Source organism: Lampetra planeri, chromosome 52 (genome assembly GCF_965212315.1).
Source record: "Lampetra planeri chromosome 52, kcLamPlan1.2.h2, whole genome shotgun sequence".
Taxonomy (NCBI): Eukaryota; Metazoa; Chordata; class Hyperoartia; order Petromyzontiformes; family Petromyzontidae; genus Lampetra; species Lampetra planeri.
This window is the reverse complement of record NC_136158.1, coordinates 6653259-6671532: the sequence shown is the minus strand read 5'-3', so window position 1 is coordinate 6671532 and position 18274 is coordinate 6653259. Positions and strand designations below refer to the sequence as shown.

The window sequence follows — 18274 nt, the reverse complement described above, 5'->3', positions numbered from 1 at the left end:
CCCACCCCCTCGTGTGCCGTGCCGGCCTTCATAGGTGCTACCCACTAACAACACTTGCCCCAACAGTCTGTCAAGGCTACACGGGGGATCTTTGTCTTTGCTGCAGAGTAAGTGTGTGTGTTATTGCGTGATGTAATGCCTGTGTGTGGGTGTGTCAACGTGCGTGGGTGTGTCAACGTGCGCTGGTCATCGTGTGATGCAATGTGTGCGCTCGCGTGCAGAACAGGTGGTGCCTCTTGCTCGCCATCTCATGCAGTCATCCCATAACACCTGGGGGGGGGGGGGGGGTCCTGTCCCGTGACTTCCTGCCGGCAGCGAGCGTTCCACATTTTACATGGCCTGCTTCAGCGTGTAAACATCGGCACCGGGGAGATAAAGGCAGCCTGGCGTGGTGTTGGCCACCTATCCTCCTCGTGTGCCGTGCAGGCCTTCATAGGTGCTCGCTAACCGCACTAGCGGCCTATTAAGGGCTGTGGGGGGGGGCATGTGGGGGGTAGCCTCTGTGTGTGCCGCTGCGTGTGTACGAGTGTGCCGCCAGTTTCGTGTTGCGACGCCAGTTTCCGGGCGTGAACCGCAGGACTCAAAAGTCGAAACCAATCTCCCCCTGGGATCTGCTTATTCAGGTTTAGTTCTCACTGGGCCGTGTTATTTTTCCCGCTCATGCCGTGTTGGTCCCCACCCCACCACCACCACACACAAGTTCACCTCGGTGCACTCCCACTACACAGGTTACCCCCCCCCACCCTGTCCCCCCCCCCCGCCAACAGCTGGCTCCACCACCACGGCCGCATTTACCAGCTTCCCCAAAAAAGAACATGCACAATATCCTGGAGACCCCCCCCACCTCAAACTCGACCGATGGCTACACAATTAAATGTCAATCTGGGCTGGTGGCGGCGGTGGAACGTGGCTGCCTGCGATCCAGCGCTGTGGAGGCAGCGGGCGATGGTGGTTCGCACACAAATGTTGTGAAACTCGCTACCTGCGGGTGCCCATGTTCTGCTTTCTGGCTCCATCTGCAACGGGGATCGAGCGTTGCCCCCTCGCGCAAGCCATGCTCTTGCTCCGGGCGCTGCAGTTTCCCTCCCACGTGTATAATAAACACGACTCGCTCATCATTAGTCGGCTGAAAACATCTTCCAAATAAAAAATAAACCCAAAGTAGCAGGATCCTCGTGAAAGTAATTCCTATGACTCAGTGTGGCTCTCCTGGATAAATAAGCAAATTTAAATGATATAATCCACCGATAGAGATGACGGGGGCTTCCCACACCCACCGCGCCGGGTGGTCGTTCGACCGTACTTCTCCGCGCTGGTCAGTGAGGGTTGGCGAAAGGTCGAGTCACGCCGCTCGGCGACTGACGCTTGGTTTGGCAAAAACAGCTGAGAGGAGGCTCGAGAGAAATGAGGTCCTGACCCCTGGACTAAATAAACAGGGGCCAGGGAACCGTCAGCACGACGGCTGGAGGAAGTTCTAGACGATGGGGGCAGCTGAGGATAATGAGTGATCCCTTCCCACTGAGCCAAGGTTGACTGGAGGGCATCGACAGAAAGCATTGTTTGCTGGAAGAGAAAGTGCGTGGACAGGAGTAGAGTGAAAAGAGAGGGGAGAGGTAGGAGAGTGCGTGGAGGGGAGTAAAGTGAGATGGAGAGGTGGGAGAGTGCGTGGAAAGCGTTACAGAATGCATTATATTTCTAACAGGGACACCGTGTGCCGGGTGCACACGCTGCACGCGCACGCCCGCCAGGCGGAACAGAACGTCCCTGCTGCTGCCAGCCACACCCGAGCCGTCGACCCGAATCTGTACTTGGACAGAGCCTGGGACACGACGCCTCGCTCGGTGAAGCTGCACTTGGAAACCGACACAGCGCAGCCCGGTAAGACCCCCACCCTCTCCAATCGCTTAAATTAACAGTTGATGGCTCTAAAAATAATTGCATTCTTTCCGCAAGTAGCTGGCCAAGTAGACACACGGCCGCACATGCGCACACACACAAGACAAAGATCCCCCATATAGCCTAAAAGATACTGTTCGGGCAAGTGCTGTTACCGAGCACCTATGAAGGCCAAAAGCACGCCCGACCACCTTTGTCTCTCCAGTGGCGATGTTTTCCAACACCGCACCAGGTGCTCATTTGAGGCTGAGTCGACCTAGGGGAGACCCAGGACCGGTTCAGATAATCGTCACTGGTGTTGGCCGCGAGCGGGAATCGAACCCGGGTGGCCGGGTTCATAGCGCAGCGTGGCGCTAACCGCTACACTACCGCGCACACACACACACGTGCCCACCCTGACACACACTGACAAAGATCCCCCGTATAGCCTTAACAGACTGTAGGGGCAAGTTCTGTTAGCGAGCACCTATGAAGTCCGGAACGGTACACGAGGGGGTGGGTGGCCAGCACCACGCCCGACCGCCTTTGTCTCCCCAGTGGCGATGTTTACACACCGCACCAGGTATTAATTTAAGGCTGAGTCGACCTAGGGGAGGCCCAGGACCGGTTCAGATAATCGTCACTGGTGTTAGCCGTGAGCGGGAATCAAATCCGGGTCGCTAGGTTCATAGCGCAGCGCGCTAACCGCTACACTACCGCTCCCCATACACACCCTGACACACCCTGACACACACTGACACACGCGTGTCCCCCACCCCACCGGTCTGCACAATCTCGGCGTGCCGCGTCGTCGCGCACGCGTCGCAGCTGCTGACCGCCAATTACGCCACCGCCTCCAAGTGCGATAAGCTCACAAAGCCAAAGCCCAAGCGACTTCCTGCCACACGCTGCTGCTCGTCGCCTGCGTACGGCCCCTGCAGGGACCGCGGAAGTTCCTCATGCCCATGGCGGAGGGCGAGTTCGTCCACAGGACGACCGCCGTTGCCGTCCCCGCAGCGTGGCATTCGATCGGTCGACCCTGGAGAGGCGATGGGCCAGAGTCAACCCCCCAAATGAGGGTTCGCGACCTTCCAATCGCGAGCCGCTCGCTCGACGGTCATGCAGCGGAGAAGCGCGTTAAGGAGAGAAAACGTGCATCTTCTCACTTCGTGTGCCGTGTTGCAGAGATAAGGAAATAATTTTTTTTGCAACGGATGTCCTGGTTCTGGAGCCATTCAGCAGCGCTGGTTGAAACCGGCTCCGGGTTTGCACCGGGAGCCAGCCAGGGAGGGACCGAGGTGCCGGGGTGAAGTGGTCTCTCGTTTGCAGGTGCAGCCGGCAAGGGGTCTAGCGGTGGCCACGGTGGGTCACGTGAGAGTGGGAGATGTACAGAGATGTGCGGAGATGATTCACAAAATCTGCTTCTCGTGCCAGTCACACCAACACCAAATGCAGAGCCGCCTGCGCTGGCACCGCTGCGTCTGTTCGGAGCTACACCCACGGGAGTAAAGCCGCTGGATTTAACAGAGATCCCATTGGCACCCTGCTCCTCCTCTGCCTACCGCGTGGGAAGAGGCTTCTGTGCACGAGGACAGAGCGATCACAAACATTCGCAGCTTTGTGAGAATCAATTTCATCCGTGTAACTGGGTTTGTGTCTTCACAGATTAACATCACCGTCGTCGTCGTCGTCGTCAGCCATGGTCAATTCACTTCTAGATGAAAGCCTCCCCCCCCCCTCCCACGATCTCGCGATGTTATAACCAAACCAGCAAATTGCATCGCTCCATCTCCGCGATGAACGTTATCGTGATTTTTTTTTATCGTAAAGTGCAAAAAAAGTAGTGACGCGTTGCACGGAGTTGCAATCTCGCAGCGGGGGTTGGTCGACACGAACACGGTGGAACGCAGCAGCAGCAGAAAACGCATTCCCCGTTCCTTAGCCAGGCAAAGCAGGAGCTCTCACCTCAAACGGTTTACGACATCGAGCTCGGTCGACGGACCACGCCGAACGCAAACGGGGGGGGAGGGGGGGGGGGATGCGTTCAGTTGGTGCGCAGCTATTTCAGAAGCGGGAAATAAATGCAGTCATCGCCCCGGTCAACTTCCAAACAGCAACCGGGGTCACCGTGACCAGCGCTCGCCGGTCCGCCTCGTCTCGCAGCAATATCTGGAGGTCAGCTTCATTGGCCGAGACGTCGCTTTCGTGCCGTTCGTGCACATGCAGCAACGAGGCGAGCGAGCCGGCGCCCTGGCCACCAGCGGTGATCCCCCGTCACGAGCGACCAACAGCAAAATGTTGGAAACCGGCAAAGCTCGCTCGCGCATCTGCGTGTTGCAGCCTAGCTGGTAGGCAAGGGTGGCACAGCAGAGACACTCGTGCCCAGCAGCAAGAAGGGTCTGGGTTCAATTCACGACTAGGGAGCCATCCTGCCTGGAGTTTGTATGACCTCCCCCCCTGTTCTGCCGATAGCGAGTGAGTGTTGTGGGGAGCGATCACGCAGCGGTTAGCGCACCGCGCCATGAACCCTATCAATTCCCGCTCACGGCCACCAACACCAATGACAATTATCTCAACCGGTCCTGGACCTCCCCTAGGTCTATTCAGTCTTATATGAGCACCTGGTGCGATGTGTAAACTTCAACACTGGGGTTACAAAGGCAGCTGGGCAAGGTGCCAGCCACCCACCCCCTCGTGCACCGTGCCGGCCTTCGTGGGTGCTCGCTAACAGCACTTGCCCCAAAAGGCTGTTCAGGCTATACAAGTTATCTTGTGCGAGGGAGCGTGAGCGAGTGGAGTTGATGTTCTCCCCGTGTTCTGCATGGGTTTCCTCTAGGTTCTCCGGTTTCCTCCCACAGCTTAAAAGAAACACACCGGTATTGGCAAAAAAAATACCCACAGATTTTCTCAATTGGGAATACACACACACACAGCATCAACGTCGCACCCTCCTGCGAAAACTTGGCAGGACCCTCTTGAAAAACAGTATTGAGGCTCGGCGAGGCATTCCTGGGTAAACAAGCGTAGTCGTAGTAATAATAGATCATAATAAGTAGAACAGACATATCGGTTACGCCAACTTTAATACTCATCAGTGGAGTACAGCCCTGCCAATCTGCTGCCTCAATTGTGCGTGGAGCTGCCGTACACAAGAGCGTCCACCACAAACCAACCAACGCGGCCAGAGCCACGCCGCTCACGACGCGGCCAGTGCCACGCTGGTCGCGACCCAGTCCACAGGCGCCGAGTGGACCAGGCTGTTTGCAAGGGTTCGGGCGCAGCCGTGGGGCGGCACGGTAGCGAAAGTTCCGCTGCACTGACGATCGCAGAGCGAGGGTGAAACGCGTCTTAAGTTGCGACGGTGATTGACTGCCACTGTGAAACGTCGACGGCCTCACTCTGTGCTTTTTGGGCTTCATTAAAGCAGCCAAGGGTATTTGGGCCAGGCTACGCGAGCGTGCGTCGTAACAACGTGTGCCGCGACATCGCATTCGTCGCGTAACGATGCGCCGGCCACATCCTCTACACCCTCCCCCCCCTGACCCGGCGCTGCCGATGTAAACGAACCCTGCCACACCGCGCACTTTCCGACCACACAACCGAGCCGTACCGGGGCCGCGCCAGGGCCCTGGCAAGCCGGCCCGGCGTGGAACGGGAGGTGTGTGCCTGGGTTGTTGGCTTTCGAAACGCAGAAACAAAAAAAACGCCTGTTGCCGAGTCAAGCCGCACGAGGACCGACACACCATACGCCAAAAATGACGACCCCCCCGCACGCAACCCTGCTTGGCCTGCTTGGCCCCCTGAGCTTCACGGTTTGGTTCTGGCTCGGCTTGGCAAAGAGCCAGTGGAAAATCACCCATACCGTGAGGGCCCCGCGTGCTGGGGCGGCTTGGGGAAAAAAAGGGACGACGAGCTAGGGTTCTCGTGCGCCATGTCGGCAAACGCACGTCTTCTTCGTCCATACGACGGGGGAGTCGATGCGCGACATTTGTGTTCCGGTCGAGGGCGACGAGCAGGCCGGCAAAGCCAAGCGGCACCGAACCGCCGGGAGCAGCAGAACCTCACGGCTTCCCCTTGCCCTCCGCAAGCAGCGCCCTGTACCGAACCCGCACCACCGCCAACCCCCGCCCCGCTACACTGACAGTGACCACACTCGTGCCGTGCTGTGGAAAGTGAGAACTCCGAGCGAGAAGACTCCACTTGCTCGTCCGTTAAGGAATGAGCAAATTAAACGGCCTAGCTTTTGTCCTCTCACTTAATCCACGGCGCTCCCATCGCCGCCGTGCCCCGTCATCGGCAAATCGTACGGCAGTTCACTTAGCCGCGAGTGGCTTTGTGGGATAACTCCTCCGCCCAATTACTTTTCCATTTTCCCCAATCCGATCTCAATCCGATAAGGGGGGGACCAGACCAAGCGAGCAGGCGCTTCCCGCCTCGTCGCAGTAACGTGACGGGGGGAGGGGTGCGTTGCGGTGCACACACAACCGACAAAGTCAACCGTGCACTCAAGCGTGGTGTTCGCTTCCTCGACACGGCTGCTCAGCGAGCTGGCGAACCACAGTTACTGAAGAGTAACAAACAGGACTGGCAGAGTGCACGGGCGTCACGCTGCACGCCGGTTTTACAGAGCGTGGGATTATTTATGCGACGAGTCAATGGTTTGATGCCAATAGGACTCCGACTGTACCACGATGCAGAATAGATTTTGTTGGGTCGGATCATTGTGTCGGGCAGAGGAGGGGCGGTGTACAACACGCATTTTACTCGTGCAATCCGGCCCAAAAATCTATTGCAAATCGTGATATTGGTCGCGAAAGCAGCTTGCGTGGTGAATGCACCACCTCCGTCGCGGATGACAATGCCATTTGTTCCGAGTACGTCCGGCACCACCGTGGCATTCTACGAGCATTTCTCGATCATCGAGGAAGGTGGACAAATGCATTTTCTCTCAATCACGGCCACAATTGGCTGCACACCGCTGCATCTGCAGGCTGCACCGTGTGCTTCTTCGGCACGACGTTCGACGTTTCGCTCCACGTTGCTAAAATTCAGTTTCTGAAGAAGCTCCCATTGCAACCGAACGCTGCGCAGCGGCAAGCTGCACGGCGCAGCCACGACAACCTAACACTGTAGCATCGTAGCCGTAATCGGCTGAGCGAAGGGCAACTTCGAGATTACACCAACGATTACCAACACGGGCCCAGTGCCTTCGCGATTGTGCCATTTCAATGATGCGATTGGACCAAACGAGTCTCGCGGTGCACTCTAACGGGCGCGAGCTTTAATCATTAAACAAAGATGACCGACACGTGTGAAATGTGAGAAACACACGCCCAAAGTCGTCGCACTGCCCTGCTGTGTGGCAGCATCACAGGAGGCTGCTCAATAACCATACTAATAACTTGGTACATTTGATATTCGCGCCATCCTTATAGCACGGGGTTGTCAAGTAGAGGACGTTTCGCAGACACCATCCGTGGTAGTTTGACAGCACGGGCGCGACGTTGCCACGCACGCGTGATCCCAACCGAGCAATTTGTGGGGGTAATTTTTACCAAATATGGGGCCGTGACGGCGACGCACAATGGGCCTGCGCGTTTCGAACGACGCCTGGGGATCTTTAACGGCCGCTGCAAAGCGGACGGTGTGTGGTATTCGTATGTCCAATACCCAGCACGGCATTAAGCAAGGGACGTCTGGTGGATTCCAGCCACGAAACTCTGCGGCGAGAGGCGAACGCGCATTACCGCCGGGCCGCGCTCGTTGTAAGCCCTGGCTTTGGCCGCGGATACAAACCATGGCAACCGCTCAGCTGCTCCCCAACGCATAAGCATCGCGTGGTAACGGCTTAAGCAATGTTTACGATCCCATCCAATTGAAAAGCGAGCCGGTCACAAGTCTCCCCAGGTGATTTGCAATTGTGTCGATTGCATCGTAGCAACATTCTTTGCATTGTTATCAGGTGTTGGCTTTTAAGGCCCTTTGAAAGACCACGCTGGCCGAAATAAATCGCCTTTTGTCAGGTGGGATTTTTCAGAGAATAGCGGAGAACGAAGTCCTGATGACAGTACGGAAACCTGCGTTTGGTGGCACGCAGTGCAACCCATGCGGAAGGGTGCTGATGTTTGCGCGGTGCGCGGGTTGCCAGACGAACGATCGGAAAATGCTTTGCCCTGTGTTAAACAAGGAAGCAACACGAGACCCACGGCCCTTGTTGAAGATCTCTCGCATGCTCATCGTTTCTGCTTTTAGTGATTGGTCACATCGCAGCGTCTCTACTTTAAATACAATTGATAATTATCAATCGTCCTCCCCCAATTTTATTCTGACTGCTCTCGGCGTCACGTCGTCGCAGAGCCATTCACGAGATCGTGCAGAGCAGTGCACCTCCCCTTTGTGTAAGAGAACAGCCCCCACGGAAGCGGGGTTCACAGAGCTACCTCTCAGATCCCTTCATCAGGTGACCTCCCGTTCCACCCAAATAGAGAGCAGCACTTTCACAACTCGCCCTGCCACCGAGAGTAAGGCTCATCCATTCCCACTCTAGCCGAGCCGTGGTGGCTATGCACATGACCTGTAACGCAGCGCTGTGGAGGCATCGAGGTTTGGTGGATCGCGCAATTGCCGTGGAACTCCTTACCCGTGGGCATCAAGGTGCCATGCCCTGGCTGCCCAAAAGAAGGAAGTTCGGCAAATGTGAACTCCATGTGAGCCATCTGTGTTGGTTGGTTTTTTCCAGGTGCCCTGGTTATTTCCCAAATATAAACACTCATTAGTTGGCCAATAACTGCTTAATAGATCGAGGAACGCGGAGCCTTTCCCACTCATCTGTGAGCCCTTGTACCTCTTGAGTCGTCCTCTCTCTCGCTCTTCGAGAGTGAGCGAATACTGTGCATTGTTACAAGTTGAAACAATTATAATCATTAATTATTACTGACGGTCAAACTGATATTGTCAATTCTCAGCACGGGAATTGTAACCAAATTAACTGCAAAACCAAACTTGTGACGATGCTTTTTTTGTTTGCGCAGCCATTGGCGACCTGTCCGAGTTCATCACCTCTCGACAAGCGAGAGGCCGCGTCTAATCACAGGCAGCGGCTGACTGAACACTTAATCCGGGCTCTCAGCAGTGTCGGCTCAGCGGCCTGACTGACGTCCGAGCCGTCCGGCCACCTCCAAGTGTCTCCCCAGCTTAAGCAAGGATCTCCGCTGGTAGCCCTAAGCCAGCGGCGGAAACTCCACCTTCCCACGACGGAGGCCAGTTCACCTGTTCGGAGAATCGCAAATGACTTCCTACAATGCACAAGGGACCTATCAAAAATGCAGGATCAACTCGGAACTACCGCGCACGGCACGGCCGATTGGGCAAACATCAATTTTAGGAACGCAGGGATAGGAAAGCCAACCCCTGCTCCACCTTACCCACTGTGGACACTGCCCAGACAATGGTGGGCGCCAACTGTCGACACGCATGTGCCGTGGATCATTACAAGGAGCACCTCACAACAGCGTGACAATCCCACCGTTCGCGCGCATCTTTCATGTCCTGAAAAACAACGGCGAGCCGCCGTGAGCGCTGCCTTTCCCCGGAGTTCTCGCGCACTAAAGAAAAAACGTCCGGAATAGAAAAAATAAAGAATGGTGGGTGGAGCGTTTGAGAAGTAGGGCAATCGCTGTCAAGGCACCAAGGGGAACAGTGATATAATCCACCTCCCACCTCCCTCGCGGGGCACAGATTTAATAACACGAAACTGGGGCCGTTCCAATCGTTTTTATTTTTGCCGGCATCAACCGCGTGAACAGTAACGTTAAAACCGGTTTGCCGCGCGCCTAGACGTGTCTGTCATTTCAGCGTAAACAAACGTGTTCGCCCGTTTTAACCGAGGAACGGAGGGGGGCTGCCACGGCGGGTGTAGTGGTCAGAGGTCGCCGGTTCGATTCTATCTCCTGGCGCGACAGTTAATCCAACGGGCGCAAGTTTCTTAAATCCCCCCTCCCGCTCCCCCAACCTCTGTCCACTCGGCAGCATCCATGGCTTTCACCGCGGTTAGTCAATCAACAGGTGCTACGTGATGGGGTAAAAAAGTGTGGCTAACGACCACCTCTTCCTACTCAAAACCCACTGGAGATTCTGCAAAAACGGTTACCGGTTCGCGACCCTGCGCAGGGAACCTTTCCTGCCTTTTGCCGATTGCCACCACCACCGGGTTGCACGCGGGGAGCGATTTCAGACGCCGACTTCAAAGCGGCATTTGCATCAAAGCAGTTGTTCACATCAGACGGCGAATTTTAAGCAGCCGCATCGTGCAACTGTGCAGCTATTAGGTCCGCATTGGCACTGTGTCCGAGCTCTTCACATTCCTTGCAGGGATTTTTATTTGGACAGCTAAATTGACCCAATCAATAGCGATACAGCCCCCATACGGATTTGCATCGCATCTCAGGACGCTGCACAGATTCGGTGGGGTGCGTTTGTTTACAAGACAGAGGTGGACATGAGTCGTAGGCCGAGGAGGGGAGAGGAAGGTGTTGGACCTGGACTAAAATGGGTCCAGGGATCCGAAGGGAGTTTCAGATCCCGGGGGAAGCAGAGGAGAAGGAGTGACCTCCCACTGAGCAAAGATTGACTCAGGGATTCAAGGGAAACCCTTGGTTGCTGGTTGTTTAGAGTGTGTGCAGGGGAGTAGAGTGAGATGAGGGGGGAGAGGTAGCAGAATGCATGGAAGGGGGTAGAGTGAGTTGACAGGGGAGTGCTGGGCAGGCGTGAGTCTGTGGAGGTTTCTCAAGTGGACGCTGTCGTACCTTTCTGATCGGCAATCCTCAGTCAGGGTGGGCTCGTACACATCTCCTGAAATAAAGCATTATGTGGCGTCCCCCAGGGCTCAGTCCTCGGTCCCCTGCTGTTCACAGCCTACACTTCCCCAATCGGCCGCCTCATTGCAAGGTGGTGTTAAGCACCACTCATATGCGGACGACACTATTCTGTTCACCGCCATCAATTCTACCAATGCGTCTGGTTTTGAGAGGCTCTCGGAATGCACCACTGCCTTGCAACAGTGGTTCTCTGCACACAACCTTGCCCTTAATCCGTCAAAGTCAGTGGCCATCATGTTAGGTACCAGGCAAAGTCTCAACTCATCAGCGCCCCCCAACACACATACACATCTTTGGTCACAGCATCAGGTTCAGCCGATCACTTCAGCTACCTCGGTGTCATCCTACATTCAACTTTATCCTTCGACCGTCAAACCAATCATATCATCAGTTCATGTAACTTTCACCTGAAGGCTCTCAGACACTTACGTCCTCTCATCTCCACTGAAACTGCCAACACGTTGGCATGTTGCAGTTGGGTCTCGCCTTGACTATTGCAACTCCGTCCTAGTCCAGTCCTCCTCTGGCAACCTAAAAAAACTTCAAAGACTACAAAACAACCTGGCACGTGTCGTCATTGGCCGCACTCATCCCCTTCTCGACTCACTTGCCTCTCTCTCCGTGCCCTCCACTGGCTACCCATTGTCCGCAGGGTCGCATACAAGATCGCCTGCCTCTGCCACCATGCCTTCACATCTGCCTGCCCGCCGTACCTCTCTTCACTATTGACGACTTGCAGCACAGCACACGGCAGATGCCTTCGCAGTGCGACTCGCGACCTCCTCTTGATACCAAGATCCAGGATGGTCACGTCGATGCGCCGCTTCTCGGTGGCTACCCCAACAGTCTGGAACGCAATCCCTCTGCACATTCGCAGCATCACCTCAATCGCCTCCTTCAAGAGACACTTAAAAACTCACCTCTATAACCATGCTTTCGAGTGACTGAGCTTGGCTCCGCGTCTCTGAGTTGCGGTCATTACGTCCGCAAATTTGTGCACGTTATAAATTGCATTCTTATTTCGATTTAAAGCTTTCGTGACTGCAGGGATTCATCTTCTTGGTTCTTTCGGTAAAGTCACGTAGAATGTAAATAATAAAATAATAAAAATATAACATAATAAAATAATTCTCACGACGTTTCTGCCACACCGCAAGCAGCCGCCCTCAGGTGGAGAACAGGTCCACCTGAGGACGGCTGCTTGCGTTGTGGCCGAAACGTCGTGAGAATTATTTTATTATGTTTTATTTTTATTATTTTATTATTTCCATTCTACGTGACTTTACCGAAAGAACCAAGAAGATGCATTCTTATTATTAAGATCGTGAACACGACGAGTGGTGTGGACATTCACTCCAGGATTTGCCCTGGGCTGCTCTAAAATTTACAACCAGAAACAGCGGTCACGTCGCACGTCCCTCCCGACTGACTGCCACTCTAACTCCCTCGAGCACTTACGACTGAACCATCAGGCGTGCCCCATTCCTGCCCCGGGCATAAACCCAGGCAATCGAGGGAGGGGGGGGAGGTTAAAAAAGTCCCATTTCCACCCGGGTTACAGTTTCTCACGTTCGTCGTGAACCCAAAGCTGCGGGAAATAACCGAGTGACATAATCCAGACCGCTCACTCCACGCCCGCACTCTTTTCCAAAATTACGATCAATGCAAAAAAAGTCAAAGAATGTGTTTTTTTTACATCGTTCCAGGCTCAGCTTAAATACACGAGCGCCGGTGAACACGGAGGAATAGAAACAGCGATGCTACCACCGCTGCATCGTCATGTGGCTCACAGCAATTGGCAATGCGGAGTCTCGCAGTGGCAAGAGATGAACACTTAGCAGATGCCCGACAACTCTTACACATGGGGTGGCACTGCATTTTTATCCTCACGCAGTTTCTGAGCACAGGGCCAAAGGTCTAATACAGCCAGCACACCACTCTCAAAATTGCTATAAGAGATAACACGTTAATTTGATTGAACGAGGTTAAACGAGCTGGGGAAAAATAGATGATGGGAGGGAATTCCAAAGTGGAGCAGTACGAGCGAAGAAGAAAAAAGGATAAATATTTTGACCTGCAGTGTGGCGAGCGGATGAGTAAGTGAACCTGTGTTGTTGTTGTGATCTACAGTGTGGTAGCTGAACACACAGTGCAGACAGCAGGAAACAATTTCTGGCAGATCGAGTCCTCAACATGGGTCGAGGAACCATCGAGCGAAGTCCACAGGAACGGTAACCATGGCAGTAGCCACAAAAGAGTTCTAAGGAGGCGAGACTGCCCGCCTAACCCTTGCACATTAACAAGACGCTTGCGAATGTGCCTTTTGCACCCCAAGGTGGTTGTCCAATTAAAGCGAGTACAGCCCTTGGTCAATCCACTCCTGCCGTACGAGGGCCTCCCCCACGCGCCGTGTCTGTCATGGGGATCGTGTGATCATACTTCATCCACGCTGATCAGTGGCGGTTGGCGAATGGTTGTGGGGGGGGGCTGGCAGGGAAGCAAGAGCGGTCAAGATAGCACTTGCCACTGGTGTCAGCCATGGCCCGGAAAAATCGCAACACGCGTAGCCGGGTTCATCGTGCAGTGGCGCTAACCACTGTGCCACCGTTACGGTCTGAATGTGGCATGCCGAGATACGACGTCAATCAGGTCGCACGTCTTATCAAGGCTGTCACCGCACAACCGTGTGGTGCAGGAAGCTCCGCTTCTCAACCCCGAAGCTCATTTGGAGATTTTTCAACAACCAGGTCCCATGTGCAAAATGACACTCATCCTGGTCTCTTGAGTTCTTAACTGGTTAAACAAAATAGACTTAACTGACATCCCCGGGGCTGGAGTTGTACCGTCAGATGTTCATTGCATAAGCCACCACCTTCAATATTGGAGCATGTTCAGAAGCAGAATATGTATTTATACTGGAGGAATCCGATGAACGATAAAGCTCTTTTTCACAGATGTGCGGTATAAGGGCGGGTAAGAACATTACAACAACAAACTAAACCATCCCCATCCTACCAGTCAAAGCCCACTGAGGTATTAACTTCTTTTTCAGAAGCGACCTGGCCACAAATGATAGCTCAACAAGGTGACTTATCATTTGGACATTTATAGCAGCAAAATAGTCTAAATAGTGTCAATGCATTTTTCTAAATGTGGAGTGAAAAACTGGAGGACCCAGAGAAAAAAATCCACACTACAACGGGGAGAACATGCAAACTCCAAATAAACAGGCATCAGGGTCGGAACCTAACCCCCGACCTCCTGTATACCAGGCGAGGTAGTTAAGCTGGCGAGATGGGCTTCTCTGTACGTCTAAAGCCCTTTTTGTCAATCTACCGCTGAACGGACTTTACCGTTTACATGTTATTCAAGTAGTCACCGTATATCTGTTCAATGTTTCCGTGGCTCACATTTGTATAATTGTACTCGATGATCGGTATGCAGAGCCATGCCAACTGCAAGGGAATTTAGACGTTTTATTGCCAACGACAACCACCTACCTCAGCAAGCAAGACTTCGAGAAATGTACCTAGCCACCTACTAGAGTCGTGATCCCCATCCCGGGATCACGCTGCTGTTGTCATCACCACCTTCATCATCATAGAATCTCTCACCCTGATCCAGAACAACGCTTGCCAACAAAGTGGAACAACGCGAACGTCCAGAACAAACACTTCAATCGAGGTTTTTGGGTTCGATCGCGTGAATATAAATGTGTTGCTAAACCCCCCACTACACGACATAGCCAAATAGTAAGGTTTAGTACGGGTTGCATAACCCACAAAAGCCTCTGTTATGGATATTGGTCGCAAAAGCCCACGCATTAAACAAACAACCTCATTTGAAACCCCAAACATTGTCACATCTCCTGGCTTTCACATTCCTCCTCGTCCCGGTGTGACCGCCGACAGCATCAGAACATCAACGGCAGCCGGCCGATTCGCCAGCGGACCTCAGCATTGCACATTTCGCTCACGAACGCATTGCAAAAAATATACAATGAGCCCGGAAGAAAACTGCCGGAGCCCATAACACAGGTTTTTGGGTTAGATCGCGTAAATATAAATGTGTCGTTAAACCCGCCACCACCCGACACAACCAATTAATAAGGTTTGTCACGTAAACAGAACATGGCAATTCGTTAATTGTACAGCACACCGGTGCGTTGGAGAGTAAATCCACAACATTTACAATCCGAGTACGACGTTTCGCCATAATTACAACCAGCATCATCAGGCGACAGCCAGATTTTTGCCGGAGCCCGCTTGCGTTCCAGAGCTTTAAATGATGTAACGCCAATTAATGTTCGTGCGAAACGTTCAATGTTGTCATGCGACGCTGTCGGGTTTTTTTTCTCTCTCTCTCTCAGATATCTCTTCGCTTCATTGCTGCACTCTTTCTTTTTTATGTCATCTGGCAAAGCAAAAAAAAAGACAGATCGCCTTTGCCAACGAGAGACTTTATCGTGGTCTCTCTTTGAGTTCTCTCAGCTGGTTAAACAAAATTAACTGGACACTTGAACCTGAGGGAGCCCTTCCCCGTGGCGTTGTAGGTCACGGGAGAGGTGATGACCGCGCGTAAACAGCGAGCAAGGCCGTGGCAGCCAGGCAGGGGGCTTGAGTCAAACTTCTCGCTGCTGCCGAACCCGAGTTCGACTCTCAACCCCGGCTTAACATCAACGGCGAGTGGCGTCTGAACCGGTCCTGCGGGCCCACCGTCACCAACTTAACATGCATCAACAACAACAACAACCACCACAACCACGCGACATACAACCAGCATGACAACCACAACCAATCACCAAAACAAACCACCACGACATCTACCTCCAACCACCACTGCCAAACCACAGCCACCACTAACAACCACCAAAACACCACCATGTCAAGCACCACCACCACCACCGCGGTAAACGCCTCGACTGCTTCCCATGGAAGGGACGAGAGGCAGCCACAGCACGCGAGCCGTGGTCCCAAAGCTCCGTCTCCCCTGCCCCCCCCCCCTCTCACCGGTCCCCCCCTCTCTCTGACCCCCCTCTCTCCCTGGGCCCCCTCTCTCACCAGTCCCCTCTCTCTCTGACCCCCCTCTCTCACCGGGGCCCCCCCCCTCTCTCTAAACCCCCTCTCTCTGACCCCCCCCTCTCTCTCTGACCCCCTCTCTCTCTGACCCCCCCTCTCTCTCTGACCCCCCCTCTCTGACCCCCCCCCTCTCTCTGACCCCCCTCTCTCTGACCCCCCTCTCTCTGACGCCCCCCCCTTCTCTCTCTGACCCCCCTCTCCCAGACCCCTTCTCTCTGACCCCCTCTCTCTGGGCCCCCCTCTCTCTGCCCCCCTCTCTCTGCCCCCCTCTCTCTGCCCCCCTCTCTCTGACCCCCTCTCTCTGACCCCCTCTCTCTGACCCCCCTCTCTCTGACCCCCTCTCTCTGCCCCCCTCTCTCTGCCCCCCTCTCTCTGCCCCCCTCTCTCTGCCCCCCCTCTCTCTGCCCCCCTCTCTCACCGGTGCGCAGCTGCAGCTCCACAGTGACCGAGTCTCCATCGGACGAGGAGCTCTCCCCCATGACCGCGGTTCCTCCTCCTGCTCCGGCTGCTGCTGCTCCAGATCCTCCTCCTCCTCGTCTACCTCGTCAGGGCCATCGCGGCGGCGGCAGCAGCAGGGACTCCCCTCAATGCCGATGTTGTCGTTGATGATGTTGTTGCTGATGTTGTTGTTGTTGATGTTGTTGATGATGTTGTTGTTGTTGATGTTGTTGTCGCGTGTGAATTACGCCGCCTGTGACTCACGTGTACGGCCTCACCCTGACACTCTCCCCTGCCTCTCCTTTTACTCTCCTGACGCTCTCTCTTTACTCTCCCTTCACTTTGCGCGCTCTCCCCACGCTCCTTCCGCTCTCCCCGCTTTCTTTTTACTTCCCCCCTCTCTCTTTCCTCTCCCTTCTCTCTTTCCTCTCACTTCCCTCTCCCCTCGCTCTCCCTTCCCTCTCCCCCCTCGCTCTCCCTTCCCTCTCCCCCTCGCTCTCCCTTCGCTCTCCCCCTCGCTCTCCCTTCGCTCTCCCCCTCGCCCTTCCCTCTCCCCTCGCTCTCTCCTCGCTCTCCCTTCCCTCTCCCCTCGCTCTCTCCTCGCTCTCAATTCCCTCTCCCCTCGCTCTCCCCTCGCTCTCCCTTCCCTCTCCCCTCGCTCTCCTTTCCCTCTCCCCTCGCTCTCTCTTCGCTCTCCCTTCCCTCCCCCCTCTCCGCTGTGAGCCCGCGCACGCGCCCGACCAATCGCAGCGCGCGGCGCCGGTCACGTGACGCCGCGTCCCAAAATCCTCACCCGGGCTCGGCTGCTTCCTGGGCACCCCCCGCTGCCGCCAATGGAAGCGCGCCGCGCCGGTCACGTGGGCCGGGCACTGCCCTCACGTGGGCGTGGCGGCTCCAGCTCGGCACCACGTGGGCCCTCGCCGGCTCTATCCGCTGCTGGCTGCGTTGGAGCGTTGAGATTTTAAACTTCGCTTGTTTTGGCCAAGGGAAAAGATTCACCGAGTCTCGCGACAACATTACGAGGGAGGTTCTTGCCAAGTGTTTTGGGCAGTTTTGGGGCAATTTAATAAATTTGCAGGTACCGTTTGGCCAATTTCAGTCATACATTGTTACGTTTCATTCACTTATTTTAATACGCTGGTCAGCGCGCGTTGTTGAAGGCGGGGAGCATATAAAGTGCAGTACAACGATGTATGTTGATGCACTGCCCTCTGCTGCACACTGCATGGCACGTTCATTGCACGGTAATGCCCCTCACCCAGCAGAGCACAATCTCGAGACGCGTCTTCGGGAGCGTGCTACGACTACAATCCATTCACGTGTGAACATTAATTTATAGACACTAATCGACTCTTAACATATAGAGGGCCGCAGAGCTTTGGGCAATTGCTGGCCACCGGCTTAGGGGCCGTCCATACATGACGTCACGCAATTTTGGACGATTTTTGACTCCCCCCCTCCCTCGTCACACGTCGTCACAAAAAGTCAGACCCCCCCCTCAAATATGACGTCACAAAGCTCTGCCCCCCCCCAACCATATTTCCATTTTGAAAATAAAACATGCTTCAAATCGCTTTAAACTATTGTCATTGTAGTGCGTATTTAATGTGGCGCTGCACTCTGATGTTGTAGGAGAAACATCAAAAAGTATATTTAATTAAGTAGAACGTGTTGTCTATAGTTATTTAAAGTTGCGCATTTTTATGTGACCTCACATTTTTCAACCCCCCCCCCTCTTCACACATCGTCACAAATGTCTGAACCCACCCCCCCTTAGGTGCGTGACGTCATTTATGGACGGCTCCTTACCGCCTGGCTGCTGTCCGTGGTTCCACGGCGATTGTGAACGATGCAATTTGCAAGCACGACGTTAGGATGAAACGAAACAATTCCAGTTTGGCTTCGTGTGCGAGGAAATGGGAGAAGCCGGAGTAATCCCATGTCCGAGCCACCGCACAACATCTGGAGTTCATAGCGAGTCACGCGTACACCACACTCAGCAGGCTG

At 54.4% G+C, this 18274-nt stretch overlaps 1 protein-coding gene and 1 long non-coding RNA gene across 3 annotated transcripts in view; one reads left to right on the top strand and one right to left on the bottom strand.

Moving 5' to 3' along the window:
- Window positions 1–16916, bottom strand: part of LOC144734706 (ribosomal protein S6 kinase alpha-5-like) — a 51629-nt gene extending 34713 nt beyond the window's left edge. For both annotated transcript variants that reach the window (XM_078617021.1, XM_078617022.1), the window contains exon 1: window positions 16248–16916. In XM_078617021.1, the coding sequence (XP_078473147.1) occupies window positions 16248–16308 (61 nt within the window). In that variant the 5' untranslated portion in view covers window positions 16309–16916. The remainder of the gene's footprint in view (window positions 1–16247) is intronic.
- On the top strand, window positions 1401–10750 carry LOC144734613 (uncharacterized). The gene is made up of 2 exons (XR_013588529.1): window positions 1401–1878; window positions 8907–10750. It is a non-coding gene; the product is annotated as an uncharacterized LOC144734613 (long non-coding RNA).
- Window positions 16917–18274: the final 1358 nt, after the last annotated feature.